At 38.2% G+C, this 20895-nt stretch overlaps 1 protein-coding gene across 1 annotated transcript in view; it reads right to left on the reverse strand.

Moving 5' to 3' along the window:
• Nucleotides 1-20895, reverse strand: part of LOC129780014 (protein couch potato) — a 310568-nt gene that overhangs the window by 7519 nt on the left and 282154 nt on the right. The window contains exons 6-9 of the mRNA XM_055787853.1: nucleotides 14583-14725; nucleotides 11976-12211; nucleotides 11022-11140; nucleotides 10783-10958 (exon numbers count right to left, since the gene is read on the reverse strand). Of these exons, the coding sequence (XP_055643828.1) occupies nucleotides 10783-10958; nucleotides 11022-11140; nucleotides 11976-12211; nucleotides 14583-14725 (674 nt within the window). The remainder of the gene's footprint in view (nucleotides 1-10782; nucleotides 10959-11021; nucleotides 11141-11975; nucleotides 12212-14582; nucleotides 14726-20895) is intronic.

Genomic DNA, 20895 nt, shown 5'->3' on the forward strand with positions numbered 1-20895 from the left:
TCATGTGTGCACGCATGTGTGCGTGTGATTGTGCATGTGTCTGCAAGTGTGCGCGTGTGTGCACGAGTGTAAATTGGAAATAAAATTATATTCTCTCAAATGCGCCCAGTTATGAATTATGTCACCACTACATACAAACATATGTAGGAGAGAAGCGGAAAAGTACAAATATCGTTGACGTGGAGTGTTTTCGTTTGCACGCCAGCAACACGCTCAAACCTCGCTCACTACACATCAGCCTGGTGTGAGCACATCGGTAAGAAGACACACGATTAAAACTGCAATGAGAACATAGCCTTATCAAGACTACTGAATTGAACTGTGTTGATAGACGTGTTGAATGCTTTCATTAATTTGGCAACACTTCTGATATGAGCGCCATTTTGATCATTGTCTCTTGTTTTGTTTTTTTTTTGTATTTGATTTGATTTCACATCTCATCGTCTATAGATAGACCTGAACATGGATGCCAGGTGATCTGTTCAGATGTCAGATGTCTTCTTCTTCTTGAATGGCGTTAACGTTCCCTGTGGAACTTTTGCCGTCTCAACGTATCCATTAACTAGCGTCGTTCATTAATACTTGGTTGAGATTTCTATGCCGAATAACACGCCTTGAATGTACTCTAGAGTGGCAAGCTCTAGAATACGCGTGACCACAGTGCAAGCCGGAAGAATTTTCTTTGACGAAAAATCCTCCAACCAGAACGGGAATCGAACCCGAACACTCGGCATGATAGTGTGGGACGCTAACCACTCGGCCACGGGTGCACAGATGTCAGATGTCACTTGGTACAAAAAAAAAGTCTTCAATGTCTTCACAATCATATTCTAGGTAACTAAAATTAATAGCTTAATTTTGAACAATATTTGATAGATTATTCTGTTTATTCTAATTGATATTGTTATTGAACGCGCTTGCCTTGAGGGTTTCAAGCTTACTTGTGTAATTACAGTCAAGGCTCTTTATAGCGACAATATTTATAGCAGAGGTGGCCAAACTTTTGGGCATTACGGGCGGCTAATTGTTCAAATGTTAGGCGGAGGTCTACCAACGTTAACTGTATCAAAATGTCATTAAAAATGAATGTAGTACTAGAGAATAAAACAAAGTTTTAACCCTCCTGTACTCGCGTGTAAAATCAAAAAGCTATACTCGCGCACTGTATCCCAGGCTGTGCTTGTCTCGGTAATTTTGCTAGTGTATATTTATAGGCGTTATTTGTATTTATTTAAAGTAATAAAAGTTATAATTAAATAAAAAAAAAAACTCCAGCAAATACTTTTTCTTCAACTTCATTCAGTTTCATAAGTCTTTTAATTCAGGCTCCTTAAAACAAAATTTGGTCTGTCAGGGACTGTATGCTCGAGAACAGGAGGGTCAACACGTTGAACCCCGATTTTTTCTTGTTGCGCTTTCCATTCAGCCCGCATCAAGAGCCTTTGCACAATATCAATGTCGGTCCCAGCCCCCAAAGATACTTATTGTATTGATAAAAAATAGTCAGAAATTCGACTAGAAATTAGTCACATTTTGTAGAACATCCGAAAACAAACCGTATATATTTTTATGTTCTTATTTTGTAACTGTCAGTCCCAGTCAGTCAGTGCATTCCTAACGAAAAGCTTAATGTCGGCCCCTAGGGTCCGACGCGGGACTGTTGAAGCGTGTTAAAGTAAAAAATGCTTTTCCAACCAGTTTCACAGAGGTGTCAAAAATAATAGCTATGAAAAAATTGAGCTAGGTTTATTTACAAAAAGTAACAGAAATATACGATTTGTTAAAAATATGTAATATTCTGTTTAACTAGACTTGTTTGTTATATATGACACTACATGGCGATTCAGAGAATATGTGATGCGATGGGCGAATAACATCATATAATATTTTTCAGTCGAATTTTAACAATTTAATTCTTCATTCGAATCTGCTTTTCTAATACGACATGGGCTGAAAAGTCCCGGGATTTTTCAACAGATGGCGCAACTAAAAAATGAACTAGATACATTTCGAGAGGTTTGTCTGTCACTAGCTTACGTATGAAGTTTCATGACATTTCGATTATTTGTTCACAAACTACAGTTGTTTAAGTGTCACTACCTGAGCATTCGTATAGAAAATGGGAAGAGAGGAATATCGGATTTTGATCACACATTGTTTTTTTTATGGGAAAAACTCCTGAACACCAATACAGTGGGTGACGAAATGTTATTCCACTTCAACAACAGTTTATCGGTGATTTAGTGAATTTAAAATGAGCCCGATAATCACCGCAGATGCACCTCGCTCTGGAAGGCCAAAAGAGACTACGAATCCAAAAATCGTAAAGTAAGTGCATCGACTCGTTTTGAACGATCGTAAAGTGAAGTGACGCGAGTTAGCTGAGGCCGTAGGTTTCAAAAGACGAGTGGGATACTAAAGCTATAGGCACGATGGGTGCCGCGTTTGCTGACCGTCGACTAAAAAGCAAACGCGGCACCCATCGTGCCTATAGCTTTAGTATCCCACTCGTCTTTTGAAACCTACGACTTGATCATTCAACAGCCGGTTTGGCGTTGTTGAAGCGTAATCGAGTGGACTTCTTTCGACGTTTTGTGACAATGGATGAAACTTGGATTCATTACCACACTCCTGAGTCCAATGCGAAGTCTGCAAAGGGGCACTGAGGCATATTTCAAAGACTTAGACGTTTCGTACTACAGAAAGGAATCGTAATGTTGGAAGCTCGCTATACCAAGTATATTGTCTCGAATGAAAAAGTGTTAAGCAATAAATACAGCTTTTCCCAAAAAAACGACTGTTTTCATTAAAAATCCCGGGACTTTTTAGCTCATATAGTATAGTAAAGTTCCTACTATTTCGCGCGGATCATAAAGTGAAAAAAAGATATTCAGAGTCCAAATAACAATACCTTTTTTTGACATGTTCATAAAGAGTGATCCTAGATCGAACGCCCATAAATTTGAGGAATGGCGCTGCTTCTCAGTAGTATGAAAGGAAGAGTGTCACTATGTTGACAAATTGGTTGTATGGTGACATCTTTCCTGCTTCCTCCATTCTGAAGTTTAGCGCCATCCCCTATAGAGTCGAACAAAACAAAGAGAGCTGATGAAAATTATATTGAATAGAAATTTGGTTTAGCCTTAATAGCGCAATTTTCTGTTTTTGAGGGAATCTGAAAATATCAAAACTGTTAGCAGTCCATTGCAACTATCTTTTTAATGAAAAGCATGTGCTCATCGCATTAACGCGTATCGTGAAATAATTGAGAGAAGAGTATTAATGACATGCGTAACGTAACGTTACATTCTCAATGACCTATTGTCGATGCATTTTATCCGAAACAGAAATTCTTGAAATAATCCTTGTGTTACTGACCCACAACTTCATAGAAGTTCAATAAACTCCAATGGTCGACATTCTGAAATTGATATATTGCGGCACGATTGTTGTTCCATTTTGACTTTCATTACCCTACACTCGATAGCTCACACTGCGATTCGGTAAGGGACGTTCCATTTGATTGAAAAATTTTGCAATTGCATGAATTGCACTGTTCAATCATTTTCGACAGCTGATCGACCAATAATTTCTCTCCGCATTCATTGATTGTCCTATTTATTGCTGAACACCGTATTTTTGTGCACTGTTCATTTTTGTAAGTTGAAATTTGGCGTTTGAAACTTCGAGAATATGATAAAAATAAAATAAGTTTAAATCAATGTTTAAGTTAACATTGAAGGTACACATCTGTCATTAGTCTTTAAAATGCAACGCGGTTCTGATGTGAACCAAGTTTTCGGCACTTAAAGGAGGACCCTTGTCTGGATGGTCAAAAAACATTGAATTCTCGTGATTTTTTTTTCGGATGTTAGGAATTAAGTGAAGTGCTCGGGTATTTTGGTTATTGTTTAAGGTGTTTTTGACAGTGTCTTAGAATACCAACAAATATTCACGAGTAACGAATATGATTTTTCAGACTTTTTCAGCTTGAAACACACTGCCCTGATTATATTGATGGCAATAACAAACGAGTTCATTTTGTTCATATCAGTGATACATGAACATATTTGCTACAATGAATGAATGCGGCATTGAGTGGGGTTCATAACTTCTCTGTTATTCATACTTTGAATATCAAAAGTAACATATTGATATTCATCACATTTGAAACGATATTCGTTCTGGCAGTGAATTTGAGTCAAAATTCAAAAATAAAAAAAATAGTCAGGCTTCACCATTCAGAGAACATAAACACCAGAGTTCGATGAAACGAACTTTGCAAGAAATCGCGCAGGATTTTATTTGGCGAGACGGTGATTTGCGACATCGGGAACAGCTGATTTTCATTTGGATAAAATGAAATTCAATTCCGACGTCTTCAATAATCAGGACGAAAATGACACTGGGTGGAAAAATAAACTTCAAAACATATTGAAGAACAAAAGTTCATTCGCTCTTATTCACTGGTCGTCTGGATCTGTCATTTTGATTTTCGTTCGGAATATATAGGTTTTCGACCCAACCTAGCCCGAAAATCTATACATTTGAGATTAGCGAAGATGATTTTTTTCAACACTGGTTTTTGAAGATGTATTTTGCATGTTTTGAGTGCACGAATAATGATTATTACGCTGTTGACAGCTGGTTGCGTAAAAGCTGTCTAAACATCGGTACGTTTGTGATATCGGTTCTGGGGCAACGGGGTGTCAAAGACCAAATTCCAATGAATATTTTGAAACTTTAGAACAATATCTGAAGAGTTACACAGCGGTTTTTCAAAACTCGAAAAAAAGCGAAAACGGCGGACATTTTTGTCAAAAATGACTTATTTTCCATGAAAAATCGCTGTTTAGAAACTCGTAAGAAATCGAAAAACTGAGATATCAAAAAACGGCTATGTAATGCTTTAGATAATTCATTTTTACATGCTGATAAAAAATTTCAGCCAAATCGATCGAGTAGATCCTAAGATATCGATACCGCAAGCTGAAAAAACAGGGTTTCGAGAAAAACGTGTACAGCAATACAATAAGTGACCTCATACTTTTGGCTGTAATTTTCCAACGAAATCAATTATCGAAAAATCCATTTAGAACAACATTTCTGAGGGCATAAGCTTCCCAAAAATTCAAAAATAAAATTTGTCTTACTGCGAAGACATTTGATTCTGTGAAGAAATTTTGAAGACATTATGATGTATGTGAAGACACGATTCCTACTATTGATCGAAAATATCGTCGAAATAAGTAAGGCTTTGGACTCAGTGTCATTCGCTCGCTTTTTATCAGTGTCACTTATTAGTTTTAAGTTAGTCCATGTAATTCCATTAGTAATCCATGGAGACTTTGCACTCGCTTGTTTCCCGACCACTTCACAAATCCAAGTTTTTCCGGGTACATACCGTCAAATATGGAAAAGTTCATTCGCTCATTTTTCCACACCTAATTATAAATCACTCTTGTGTCTGCTTGGAATAATCATGGCGAAAAGAACAATGAGTCCAAATAGACTCAATCTGCGTGTATGTATGATTTTATTTTCCATCGTACTCTTTTCATTGTCAGCATTCAAGTGCACATGAATCCACCTTCCCGCTCACCAATAACTTGCGCTAATACGATCTTCTGCGTTGGCTTAGATCAGCGGTACTCAAGCTTTTTTTCAGATGGGCCACAAACACGTGGTAGTCATGGTGTCGCGGGCCGCTTGTGTCTAAGATACGACCGCATTGTTAACGTAGGAATTATGAATGCCGAAAAACAAACATTATAGTAATTCAAGAATGAAACTTTTTAGCACAAATATTAGGTAGCACTGAGGCCCGTTGAATGAATGCTCTCAGTGACGGAGAGGTTTCATTGTTTGCGAATGTTTCGCAAACTTCCAGTTTCCACAGAAGAACACAGCACTCACTGCTGAAAATAGCTTTTTCACACCCGGCTTCAAATGTGTTGCACTTTGATGACATTTTAAACCCTGTAACAATACTCGAATTCACGAAAAATTAATTGATCGATCGGAATGTCACCATTAAATCATTCACGATTTATTAGTCATCTTGCTAGTGACCATTTGGCAGCGACAGAGGCAGCATTCCAAATGGTCTTTTTCAAGGTCGAATGTTTTATTTAGTTTTCCAAATTGGCCTTTTTTAAGGCTAGATGCGTATTACTGAGGAAGTCTGAGAATCTGAGAGAGCCTCTATAATTCAAAACATCATCATTATTACACCAATAAATCCGAACACGCTTCCAAATTTACAGAATCTCTCTTCCACCATAAATTCAACAATTTGTACGTGTGATTCAATTACACACAACAATCTCTACACATCTGTATGAAAACTCGCACTATGTTGGTTTTCATACCGTTATGTGAAGATACTTTTAATATTTTTTTATGCTTAACTTGTGCAAGCTCTGCACGTTCGTTCAACATGGTAGCAATACAGAAACTGAAACCAGCCAGGGTAAGCACGATATTTATACTACTTTCACGGCCATCCGACGACATGCATCATCTACTGAGTTCTTATGATTTCACCAAGCCAACCAAGCCATGATTTTAAAGCCAACAAAAGAAATCACAAAAATCTATATGTTTTGGTGAAATCATAAGAACTCAGTAGATGATGCATGCTATAAAAGCTTTAAAAGCTGTGAAAAATTAGGTCAATAATTAACAAACATCACTTATACACTTTTTATCTTTTGAAAGTAATTGTAATACCACTTCTCTCAACTGGCAAAGAGATGTTAACGTTCGAATCCTTGCTCCTTAAATGTTACCATATCGTTTTCGAATTTTTCAACTTGCACTCCAGTACAGATGCAAGAATGATGTGGTGCAAAAATAAAGAAACACTCTCCACCAGACGGCGTAAAAATGAACACAGTGTCTCCACCGAACATACATCACTATGTGGATACCAGTCTTTCATTTGTCCTTTCTATCGAACAAATCAGCTTTGTCTGAAATCAGTATTGAGAAAGACTGCGGTCTGCAAGTTCGAATTATAGAGGTTTTAAAACTTCAATTTATTCGGCTTTAATTTTGAAAAAAAAAGCCTATTGGAAAACTAAACTAAACTCTGAATCATGAATGTTGTGAAATCGCGAATAGCTTGTTTATACTCGATAAATAAAAAAAAGTTGCATTTTCTATTTCTATTTCATAAAACCGTGTTCTGTTTTCTGATTTTGCACCATTACTGAAAGATATAGCCCTACGTAAAAAAATATGTGATGATTTCATTTTAGTTATTGTTACACATTAAAAATAGTTCAAGATAATGTAACACCACATAGGCCAACCGGAAAAGCCTGCCGGGCCGCAGGTTGATTATAGCTGGCTTAGATCGTTTCATACTAGAAACAAAAAAATGTCATTACAATAGTGTACAGGAAACAACTCAATTTCAACTATCTACCTATATTTTACTGCCGCGATCGTGGGTCAATTATTGCTATTTGAGACAGAAAACAAAAAACATTTACAGAGACACTCGCTGGCTCAAGCAAAAGTTTCCAATTTGATTCTACCACCATCTAAAGTCATTCCGAGAGGCAAAAAGAGAGAATTCTCTGAGAATAGATGAGCGGAATCGAGAAAGTATTTTTCCGTTTAACTCGAGAATAAACTTTGCGAAGATGATAGGTGAATGTTTTCTGTCTCAAATAAAGTGAGGCATGAACGGAGAATAGGGGCCTGATTCTCGAATACACTTCGAATACACTTCACGGCAAAAACGGAATGAAACGTATCCACGATGACAACGGTACGGTGTCGACATCTGGATATGAAATTAGTTTCCCATTAAAACTTATCATTACAATATCAAATTATCTTCAGATAAAATTTTTGTATGAGATTATTATACCACATGACGAGAATAAAGTTTTCCATTCACATTGAACACCAGTTTGATATGAAGACTTTAATTTTCACTAATGTTTTTTATTTGAAAAGTGCTCATTCTGCCTGAAAACTCATTATTATCTTTGACACTTCACTAACTCGTAAAACGTAGTTCAGTGGCGTGCCGTTTATTTCGTTTCCACCGTGAAGTGTATTCGAGAATCAGGCCCTATCTGTAGATGAGCGTTTTTGAACGAATTTCGATGCGATTTTGCCCATACCTGCATACCGGTTACATGGATATGGTTTGAATTACAACCAAATCGTCAAAGCTGGAAAACATTGAATAATATATCACACATTGTTCTAAAATAGGTTGTGATTTTTAGTTTCATTCAATATGATTGTAAAGGCATTTTTTCGTACCATGTGAAGACATCTGAAAAAATCACCTTGCACACATGTTGTCTCCTTTGCTTTATTTGTCGATTTATTTTTCTTCGCCCAAGCGCCTACGATTGGTAGGGTTCTGTTCTGTTCTTGTTTTTAAGGAACTTTAACCCAAGGGGTTGCTAAGATGGCCGCCTACTTGTAGCCAGTATAGAAAATCATGAGCATAGAAATCATAACCTAAAATTAAAAATAAGGTGTTTCGTGTGATCCAGCTGCAGTATTTTAATCGCAAATCGCAAAATAAAGGTTCCGGATGGATATCTAAACATCTATGAATTATCCAACGGAATCATTGGCTTCGGGTCATCGTATATGCTGAACATATTTGCATCAATATTGACTCCATACAATGAATAATCCGGTGAGCCCTTCGCGAGTCCCAGCTTTATGCTGCCTACGCTCAATTTGGGGTAGGGGTGCCAGAACACTCCTTTAACCCAAAAGTCATTCGTCCCTACGGTTGGTATGGATGCAGCGCTGTTGTTTTTATGCTTTGCTTAGAACAACCGAAGACAAAACGGGCGCTAGAATTTGAAGTATGTGTGTGTGTAAAATGAGACGCGCATCACACAAGTGAGAAGCGATGTTTCGTTATGCCTTGTTCAAAAACCGCTTGGTACGCTTCGTTCCCAAAGAGAACACGTGTTTGTTATGAACGCGCGCTGATGAAAATTAAACTCGAGTGCAGCGCAGCGTATGTTCCCTGAGGACTGCCTGCGATCGATCCATTAAATGTTCTGAGCACTCATCCATAGCTTTGCTAGGTCTTCGAACGATTTCAGAGAGAGAATTTCCCGTCTGCGGTGAGGCCACCTCTTCTCGCTTCAGCAGAAAGTTGGCTCTAGGGAGTATTTCTGCGCGTAGTTTTTACCAGGTGGCAGAATGGTTGTGAATTGATATTTTTGTGCCCGGCGGAAGGAATTTTCAATTTTCATGATAATGAAATTTTAATTAAAGCGGTGATTGTTTAAATAGGTGATAACTTCGGACACGGCCAACAAGGTACATAGATTGGAACGAGATTAGTAAAGGTGGAAACAGAATGCCGCGTTGTGCGTTGCTTCTCATCAGCTGTCATTGCTTGCGTTTTGTACTAAAACATTCGCCCGACGCAGTCTGTTGATTTGCAGTCACAATCTAGCATTCGCGTCACCACTTTTCATGTACAAAAACAAAATAAAATTCGTATGAAAATCTTGTTCTTATTGTGTCCGAGGATCAGTTTTTAAAAACAATTCATTGACATACCCGCGCTGGCGGCATTGAGCTTCGTTTTCTAGTTTAGGGGAGCGTGAAAGAGCTGATTTTCTGTCGTAATGAACACGTTTTTAAAATTAAAATTATGAATTAAAAATAGCTTTTCCATATCAAACTAGTATTCTATTTAAATGAAGAAAATTTTTGTTTGCAGGTTGTGAAAAAGTCTCATACGAAAATGGTTTGTGAAGACAACTTCATATTATGATGAAAAAAAATTGCAACAATGTTGGAATTGTTCAGCCATATGGTTGAATGAAAGTCAGAAACACGTGTTTCAAGTAATCAAATAACATGATGTGAAAATTTTCATTCAAATTTTAGAACTTAAAAACCGGCTTCGTGTCTTCTAATCTTATAGAGATTACACTAACGAGTTTGGGACCCAAATTATGGCCCTAATTTGAAGTTGCCACCAAACGTCGACACCATGCCACTGTCATCGCAAATTCGACGCAAGCAGTTTAGAACAAATGTTAGCGTTTAGTACAATGATGCTAATGACGCAACGCATTATTGTGTTCGACTTAATGGAAACACACATATTTAAAATGAAGTGTCAAAGCACAATTGTCGCAACGCGACGCATAGCGCGGCATTCTGGTCCCACCTTAAGAAGCAAACTTTCATGACAGTCTATGTTTACTGTGTATATATGTAAAATGATGCCCCTTTTTATTTTGACATTTGTTTTTCAGTTAACAAAATGGCGCTCAAACTAGACAAGTAACGCATCAAAATTTTGCAGAATTTGCACATTTTCACATATTATTGCTGGCGAAATAGTTAAAACTGACTGAATCAACTGTCATATGGCGAAGGTGTCCGGGGATTTGACACAACTAGCCTTTTTTCTTGGGGTTAAAAAGGTTAGTGAAGCAAGTTTTGCGTAAAAAAACTCGTTCAGATATCAGGACATATAAAATAACATGATTTTATTTCGAAAAATTATTTGTGGTTCTTAGTTTTACGCGAATGCATAAATGTGTACCCGATGCACTACCGAAGTTGTCGGATACCACATACTTGATCCTGTCTTTTTAATGATTTAATAAGCTTGGTTTTAATTGTCATCGTAATCGTAGACGTGGTTCTGAAAAACTGTTTCGCATGCACACAAGCACTGTAACGTGACAGACACTACAAACACTAGCTATATTAGGCTACAAATAAAGTTTTTTTTTATCCACAACAACAACAAGTTCTACGTACTTCTCTCTGCTGCATGTGCAGGTGGTAAAAGTGATGTGACGGTACATCGGCTGCCATTTTGGATTTGGCGAACTCGATCCGCATGGCGCCACGATCGGACGAGAGCAGATACTTGCCCTGGAGAGCGCTCATAGCAGCCGCAGCACTTGCCACATTCTTGAACTCAACGAATGCAACTGGGACAGTGGGATTGGTGATGATGGTGTTGTTGTTAATGTTGTTGATATAGTTGTTGTTACCTTGAGCAGCGACGTTAGTATTGAAAGTGGTAGTAGTAGTGGTAGTAGAAGAAGTAGTAGTAGTAGCAGCGGTTGATGTGCCCTTACTGTGCATACGGAGGCGACTAAAGCCAGGCAGACTGTCGTTAGGGGTTTCGTGGTTGGTTGGTGGTAATATGATATAGGTGGTTGCAGGAAAGCAGTTTTTGGTAAGGGTCGTGGGCACAGGTTCGAAACATGACAAATAGATAAATATGAGAAACATTCTTTAGAACAAGTGCAATTTAACGATCATTCATATAAAAAGGGACAAGGGTGAATAATAGTATAATAACCGAAATGATAAAAGAGTCAACGGAAACAACTGAATAAATAAAGTTTAAGGAAATATACCTTGCTTCAGAAATAATGTTACTAGACATGATGTGCAAATGTAGTTGTGCTTGGAGGTAACTTTACTTCATCGAGCTCACTGATGATTGAAATAATGTATAATGTGGAGTGAATGTTGTTTTAAATCTTTTTTTCCCATCTGATGTTTTTATTAGTAATTTTGTATCGGTGGAAGATTAGGGACGCATAATACGAAAATTATACTCTAAGTCTTATTCTCACATTAGTATCTGCCCTATAGATTGGTTGAATAACAATGTTACTGTGGGCTACATTTTTTATTAAGTTTTCATAATTTCAGAAGATTTTTTTTTCAATTCAGTGAAAAATGATCTGACAGTTCACAGATCAGAAACCAAGGGAGAATGTAGAAAATCAAGCGAATGCTCGAAATCGAAACGCGACTAAGAGTGAGTACTTAAGTTTATGAGATTATCGTTAGAAAACCTCTCCGATAAAACTCATATCAGTATATCAAAATAACGGAAGGTCCTCTCAGAGTTATGGCGGTGTGGGAAGGAAACTGTTGAAGGAGTAGTTGAGGAGACAATAGTACTGTGTAAACGCGTATGCGTAACTCACCTAGCAAATATTTCTTTAAGCTCGTGTTCCGAGACAAACTGTCCCAGGTTAGCAACGAACAACGTTGAACAGGGAGCGTTGGCAGCGAGCGGTGGATTAGGCGGCTGATTACCACCGGTGCTGCCAACCGGACTGGCTAAGGCCGGACTTGGTAAAAAATGGTTTGCTGGTAATCCTGCCGAGACATGCATCGATGCTGGATGTATTGCTGATGGGTGTGGCATTTGCATTTGTTGCTAGAATGAATACACAATAATAGACAAATAGAGACTAAGAAGGAGCAAACAGGCGAAATATGGTTTGAGTTGGAATTTGCTTCTGGTTTGGATTTTATTTTGTGTGTGTTGATCACCATGACGGAGCTTAAAGGATTGGCAACGATTGATTTTAGCGGTACGTATTTTGCTGGTGTTGGTGTTCTTTTTTCAATTTTTTTTTGTTAGTGTGAACCTTGAATGAAAACTTTGAACATAATAGTTGAATTAAATAGTTTTTTGCAGCTATCAATGAATCTAACGTTATTTTGAAATTTGAACATCGAAGATAGAACAAATTCGCCATCACGTAGAATGCATGGAAAACCATTCCTGTATTCGTTCATTTTAAGGCGTCCCATCAACATTTCCTTCCCTTTCGGCAGTTGGCGAATTACTGGAGCTGAATTTCCATAATTGGATTAACTTCAGTTATCATCTGCAGGCTTTTAAAGGATATCCTAGCAACACTTAACTTCTGTCCTTCTATACGAAATTAATTATCTCACAATTTGATTCTGCCGTAGATAAGCCGAATGGGGATGGTTCAGAGCGAAAGCATTGTGGGCTTCAGTGGCAGAGTTTTCGTCGCCAAGATTGTATAAATCGCCTGCCGGTGTCCGGGACGGGGTGCCCCTTGCAATGTCATATAATAGTATAGGTCCCCTCTTTTGAATGAATAATGAAACAACGTGAACGAAGAGGTTAAGGTGTGGGGGAGGGAGGCAGGTCAATGGGTGCCCAAGATGGAAGATAAGCTATTCCAAATAACGAAAACGAGCGAAAAATAAGTTTGCCTTTTATCCGTGTCATAATGATGACAGATTTTATGATTCGTCTCGGTTCCTGCCAATGAATCGAAACCGGAACGGCAGAGTGATGGAAACGGAAAAGCTATTATCTGATGAAGCTAGAGAATTTCCCGTCTGCGGTGAGGCCACCTCTTCTCGCTTCAGCAGAAAGTTGGCCGTATGTAGTCTTTCTGGGCATAGTTTTTACCAGGTGGCAGAATGGTTGTGAATTGATATTTTTGTGCCCGGCGGAAGGAATTTTCAATTTACATGATAATGAAGTTTTAATTAAAGCGGTGATTGTTTAAATAGGTGATAACTTCGGACACTGCCAACAAGGTACATAGATTGGAACGAGATTAGTAAGAAGCAAACTTTCATTCTAATTTACTTCGAATAAGAATAAAAAGCCGTATCGTTTAAAAAATTGGGGGCAACACATAATATACATAATATATAATATAAAAAGATCAAAGACAATGAAATTCCTCTTCGCAATATTATGAGTAATAACAAATTGGCAAGAACTCCGACCTCTCACAAAACGACCCCAAAAAGTGTTAAGAAAAACTATCATGAACGTGTGAAGAGCACTCATACGGATCTAATACCGGTCCTACCAAAGTTCCACCTGGATAAAACAACACGAAAAGAGGAGGAGGATGTGAGTTCCGCTTGTTTAGAAGTTCATTATTAATACGGTTGCTGTCAGGGTGAAGGAAACAAGTTGTTATGATGGGCTAATTAAGGTATAAAGTTTTAAGTTCTCGTCCCCCTGTCAACTCTGAGATGTTCCAAGTTAAACAACCTGTGAATTAGCATGTGGGCGTGGGCATTTGACCACGTGAGATACACATTACACGACGGGAGGGAAAACTGATGCTTTCACTCATTCTGTTACTCTTTGTATTGTTGTTGTTGGAAGGTAAAGAGTAGGGAGTAAGCTTCGTTTACGGTGCTCGAAGGGTTGTTTTGAAGTGATGCTGGAAAGAATAGTGCCAGGATGGGAATTGGGATACTCAGGTGTATGTGTACGTGCCTAGAAGTGCAACTTTTGGTTTGCTTGTCTGTGAGTGTGTGTGTGTGTGTGTGTATGCCTGAGTAGGTGTGTGAGTAAGCTTAGTGAAATGGACCCAACGATGACAATGGGGTGGGTTGATTTGAGCAAGGCATGATTTCATAGTGCTTCACAGTTTTAAGGCCAAGAAATGAAAGCTGCGAACTATGTACAATACATGTTCCCTTTTCGGTCCTTGTACGGCTTCATTATTATGTAGCCGGGGGAACTTTTAAGATTGGGTACACAAACACGCTCGCTACAGGTTGTGTTGATTTTTGGCATTGTGTCAAAGTTTTCATTCGAACCAATGTGAGTGTGAGTTCAGCATACAAATAAAATCCGACAGAAATGTAATTTAATCTATACAACATAAAATCGGAGGGGGAAAAAAAAATTATAAGCCAAATTGTAGAAAAAAAAAAGATAGAGCGGAGATACTTACTTGGTGCATTGACTGCTGCTCCAGAACTTTGTCAGTATTTAGTCAAAGGTAGGACCGCACCGGTACCTGAGGATGCAGTGCCGGATGGACGAGTGTCGCATGCTGCAGGGCGGCAGCACTGGGCAGATCAGCGGCGGCTGCCGAAAATGCTAACGGATGATGCCATAGCTCGTGGCCCCCAGGAAAAAATGGAGTACCTAAGTCTGACAAAAGTATGCGTTAGAATATATGTGTCATTTGGTAAATATTCGGTTAAAATAGTAGGAAAACAGAGGATCTATGATGAGATAGAAATATATTAGGCGTATTCAGCTGTTATTAACGATCACAATTATTACAATGCATCAAATTTTTTGCTAAAAAATATTTCTTAAAATTCCCATCATCTAATTATGTTTAATTTCAAACACAAGAACGTTTGGGGCCGGCAAGGTTTACACAAAAGAACATTCATATTCTCATCCAAGCCTTTTTAGAGAACCAATCTGTGAAGCTTGGTTAATTTATCACAGTTGACTTGCCCGTACTTTGCATCGGGGATAATTAGATATTATTAGAGGGAACGGGGCTATTTTTCTAAAAAAAATCTTTTCGCAAAACCAATTCGCTATTGTATGGCTCGAATTGAAGTTAGACCAACCGGTATTTGCTTCGCCCTCACCCCTCTTATTGATTATGCTTCAGAAACTAATTGAATAATTTGAGTTGATACATATTCAGTAATAAATTTGATATAAACCTAGATCTTAACCTAATGAACCTAAACAGATAGTCATAGAGATTGTAAATACAGTCAAAGCTCTCTATAGCGATACTACAAGGAACGATCGTTATAGCGAATTGTCGCTATCAAAGACTGTCGTTATAGAGAACCTGGATGTCGTTATAAAGAGAGAAACGCTCAATTTCACACAAAGCAATTAAATCATATTACACCCAGGTTTTTTTTATGCGGGGGATACGTACCTCGTAAAAAAAACCGCGTAAAAAACCGCGTTAATTGGAAAATCCGCGTAAAAAAAAACCGCGTTAATTCGAAAATCCGCGTTAATTGGAAACTCCCCGTAACGAAAAAAAGGTCACATAAAAATCCTCTTGAGAATCGTGATGGGGTGCGGCATACGCTCGGAGGGAGCTTGAAAGGGAGAGATATGAACTGAGAGAGAGAAGTGATGTTGCTCAGGTTTACGCGCGAAAATCGCGCTTATTTCATTCCTAAATGGGATTGATGCTATGCATGAATTTCATTGTATGTGGCTCTCAACGAGCGGACTTAAATACATGTACATGAATCTTTCTTCCCCCAGCCGTTATGTGGGGTTGGATGAAACTTCGTTGCACACGAAGGTCGTACGGAGGATTTCTGCTTCGCAGTGGTGTACTCATCAACCCATTCTTGCAGATTCATCAGCTAGCGACCCAACTTGTATTTCTCCTGGAAATGCTTTCTCTGCAGCGCTAATTGCCTCTGTTCCAACTCTAACTGCTTCTGGTCTAATTCTTTCTGTTCTGTCAGGCATTTGCGTTGCAAAATCTGTCCTCCGACTTGACGTGGTCGTTCCCATCGAAACTGGCATAGGCGGTGGTGAACAACGCGGGCAAATTGAATCTGTGTTCGCTACAGATGCATCGAACCTGGCACATAGGTGCGGCACTAATATCCGTCAATAGCACTAAGTTCCGTCATATGGTCTCAGGAAGCATGAGGGACAGATTTGATATTGCTCAGTTTTTTTTTACGCGGTGACCGCGTTAATTGGAAAATCCGCGTAAAAAAAACCGCGTTAATTCGAAAATCCGCGTAAAAAAAACCTCGTAAAAAACCGCGTAAAAAAACCTGGGTGTATAAACAAAGGCAATTGATTTCTATCCACGTTGAAACAAAAAATATTTAACAATAAATACAAAATTCACCTTGTTCGTCCCCAACACACTTTTCATAAGATAAAAAAATCAATAAAGTTGTAAGGTGTTGGTAGATTTTTTTTTGTCAATAAACGAGCATAACAATATGGAAAGCATCTGCTTACTGGTGGGCATATAGCTTCATTATTGAATGCTTCTTTAGACCCTAAATTAACCCTTTGCACCATTCCGGACGCTAGCTGGCTACTCGACGCTATTTTGCGGCGGATATATGATATATGATATTGTAATGATATTGGGCTTATGCGAATTGGGCGAAAAATCAAAACTGAGTGCCTGAAGTTCATCAAATCAAGCACATTTGTAGTTTGAGAAGTACGTAAACTTGGGAGATACAATAACTTCAGAGGGAAATGTAAAATACATTGATCGTTCAACCATTCTTCCGTTCACATATTTTGGAAGTCCACGATAAATAAATGAAATGAACAAGGCATCATACCATATGTCAGACATGCAACGAAGAACGTAATCTATCACAATGAATGAATTGGCCTGAGTTTGGATTTGTTCGCAATTGCATTCGGAAATTGTTTCATTCAATCACTGGTTTATTCAATAATTTAATGATTACATTCAAACGATTACGCCAACGGTAGTCCTACGTCAACCTGGTGGTTATATCTTAGGTATAACACAACCATAGTTTTATAACTTTGTATAGTGTGATAAATCTGAAAACTTTCCAATGTGTATTGCAAGCTGATTAATGGACATTTGGCAATAATATTAGGTTGGGGAAAAAGTAATCCATTATTTTCTCGATAGCTGGCTTCGGTGATCAATATCTCGCTTAATGTCGTTCATACAATTTCATGTTCAAACTCGTTGTGAAGGTGACATTTCACTAAAAACTATTATTAATGCTCAAAGGAGGAATCTATTTCCCCTCCACACCAACTAGAATCATCGATCGATTGTGGAATTCGTCAACGAATGATATTAAAACTGAAATATTGTCTACACTATATCAAACATTCCATTTTCTCCGCTATCAAATCCATAACCAATGTCACCATTTGTAAATAATCTGTATCAAATTGTCATCCACACTTTGTTTTTCACTAAACGTTCGGTCTGGCTGCAGAAAAGAAAAGGAATTGGGAGAGAAAAGCATAATGCATAGGCGTGTGAGCATGATCTATATCACACATCACTATAACTACTAAATGGATTTCTTCTTATTCTTCTTCTTTGATTGTAGAGACTTTAAACTTCTAAAGTTCATTTTTCGAGTCAATAATTAACAACCCTATAACTCTTGGAAATTTTGTCTCTCGAATGTCTTTCGAATCAGCCGGCAAAGAGGTATTAACGTTCAGAACCAAGCACTCCAAGCGTTATTTGTTTTCGAAACTTTGAACTTACACCCCGGTACTGAAATGAAAAAACGTAGACTTACGTCAAAACATTTTTCAATGACTGCAGATTCATGAGGCATGGTATGAACTCTTACAGAAGTGGAAATGCCAGTATTTCGCCGGATATTTTTATCGAAAATATGTTTTCCCAAAAAACTACGGCCTCACTACAGTTAATTGCAGAGGAATCAATAGTCCGATTCAATTTCTGAATTCATCGTTCGTACTTTGGAAAGAATCTTTACTCACCAAACGAGAGAGGCATTTCAGCAATGGAAGAATTGTTGAATGTTTTCTAAGTTTGATCTAAGTTTGATTCGATTATAGGTATATTTACCATGGTTTCATCATTGGTGTTAATTCTACCCGAATATTGAAGTAGCTCGGTTGCGAGTTGCCCCATATATTCAAATCAAATGTCAAATTCCGTGGCATGAGTGCGTTCGTAATTCTTCGGATCGTTCGACGTTTACTCGCAACCGAGTAACTGACAACGTATGAACTCGATTTTAGAAGCAGAGTCCAACATTTTCGAAGACGAAACAAGAAAATCGAGTCTCTTCTCAATCGTTTCGCTTCGAGTAGCTCCCATAAACGTCCTCCTCTCTCTTGCTACTGATTCACAACGAACTCATTCGCCATCAACAAGACTCGTTCATCAGTTATCCTCGCGCTTAACGCTCGACAATTCATTTCTAGTTGAAACAGATGGTTGTTCTATTTGGAGTGGCGAATGAATATAAATCTGCCTCTCCATTCAACCTGACTTCACTCAACCACTACTACTCCACTCCGACATGTTACCCGCGTACACAATCTTATTTTAACGTACGGGCGGTCCGATAAGTACTTAGCCTCATCGCCAAATGGTGTCAGTATCGCAAGAGAGATTACTTATCGTGTAGTACAATGGCTACTGTCACAATTTCAGTCGAATCAGACTCGTAGTTTTGTTTTGATCGTATGTGGAAGCGGGTGTCTCCGCGGATTTTAGAAAAATGGAAATTCTGCCGTCGCCACGGCCAAATTGGTCGAATTGCACTACGAACTGCTACCCCATCCATCGTAGATTTGACCCCGTGCGTTTGTTTGTGGTTCCAAACTTGAAAAAGTCACTCGTCGGGCAGAAATTTGAGTCGAATCGCCGCCACGGAGGCCTACTTTGCAAACCTCGAGGAAACGTATTTTTCAGATGAATTGGAGCATCACTGGGTCAAGTGTATCGAGCTAACAGGAGACTATGTTGAGAAATATATTGCCACTTTTCCAAAATTGTTGTTTTTTTTTGTAGGCTAAGTTCTTATCGGACTGCCCTCGTTTATGTAAAGTGAAACGAAAATTTGATTTCTGAAGAAAAAAAAGTATTTACACCAGTAACGGATGACTCCATTGTTTAAACACCGTTTGGTTAACCATTGATTAACCACAATTTGCAAATGAGACGGAGAAACGAACCATTTTGCCCTATTGGCTTTTTTCTTTGCAATTTTCCTATGATGCATAGAAATTACTGTCGCCTCGTGCATAATATAGGTTTGGGGAAAAAGAAATGTCGTATTTCTGATCGAAATTTGACGATTTATTTAACATACTTAAAATTATCCACCGCGCTTCGACCACGTTTTTTTCGCTTTAGGTTGTCGTACGTGATCCACTTTTCATCACTATTGTATATTGAATTAGTATTTGGTTTAGTTGAAATTTAGAATGTTTTGGAACATCTACCAAATGAGTATACTATATATATATATATATATATATATATATATATATATATATATATATATATATGTACATTTTAGATAGTTTCATTTATTCGTGTATTCAGCACGAATCGACATACTGCTGATAAACATACTATTGTCAAAGTATTTGTTTAGAATAAAGTCTTCTGACTTCGACTCCCAAACGTGACACATCTGTTTTTCTTTAGCTGCGAATACGATCTCAGTTAATAAATAAATAATTAGTTTTCCCTAGGGGAACAGGGATTGTTTAATCACCGGTCTGAACGATTTTTTTGCGTCAACTCGTGTGGCTGGATGTATGCTTTTTTGGAATCCAATCTTCTGCAAATGGTTCCAAACGGTTTTATGGTCTATACCCAATGTTCTGGGAAAAAAGGTAATGAAGATGGTTGAGTTTCGAGCGACATAGCATGCGCTGCCATAACTATTTCGCAAATAGTGACGTCAGTCGTTGTGTTTATCTTTGATTGCCCACCGCATCCATGTGAAAATGCTATTTTCAGGAAGTAATTTATCAATTAAAAACGTTAATTTTTGTAGAGCTCCCGCTGACTATGAGGTAAAAGTGTTATCGTGGAGTGAATGTTAATGAAATCACGTCGAAAAAGACGGACAAAAGTGATATTTCCATGCGGCCTTTTCACTCCCCCACGTTCATAAAAACAAACGAAATTTCATTATTTTACCGTAATGAAGTTGATATTTCGAAGGCTCTCAGTGTCGGTGTGTATGTTGTGAGATAATAATCGCCAATTTATCAAAATTTCACCGAAAATGGTACTGTTTTCGAGAACTAAGCATACGACTGCTCTCTGGACCTTTTTACCACATGAATAATCGGAATAAGCCACGATATAATTGTCATCTGTTAAAAAACAATCAGTTGAATGATCTCATGAGAATTTTGGCTCAAATTATCATGCAACCGTGAGTACTTTCAACATTGTTTTGTTTCTTCGATATACATTCCATATTGAATGCAAATAATTACGACACGATATTTTGTTTGCCAATACAGATACACTTCGCCTACTGCTCCACCTCTATATGTACCTCATTGGTCTATACCCAGTTCCTGGCCAATCGAGCGAGTGCTCACATGCCGGTCTACTTGAATGATTTCAACGATTTTATCGGTTTCCACGACGATTGGCCTACCAGTACGGGGTGTATCTTCGACAGCCACTACACCAGAACGAAATCGATCAAACCAACGCTGTGCTGTGCGAATCGTTACAGTATCAGGTCCATAAACTACACGAATTTTTTCGGCCGCCTTAGTTGCAGTTCAACCTCGCAGGTAGTAAAAACGTAAAATATGGTTGATGGACTCCAACT

This window comes from Toxorhynchites rutilus, chromosome 3, assembly GCF_029784135.1.
Source record: "Toxorhynchites rutilus septentrionalis strain SRP chromosome 3, ASM2978413v1, whole genome shotgun sequence".
Lineage (NCBI taxonomy): Eukaryota > Metazoa > Arthropoda > Insecta > Diptera > Culicidae > Toxorhynchites > Toxorhynchites rutilus.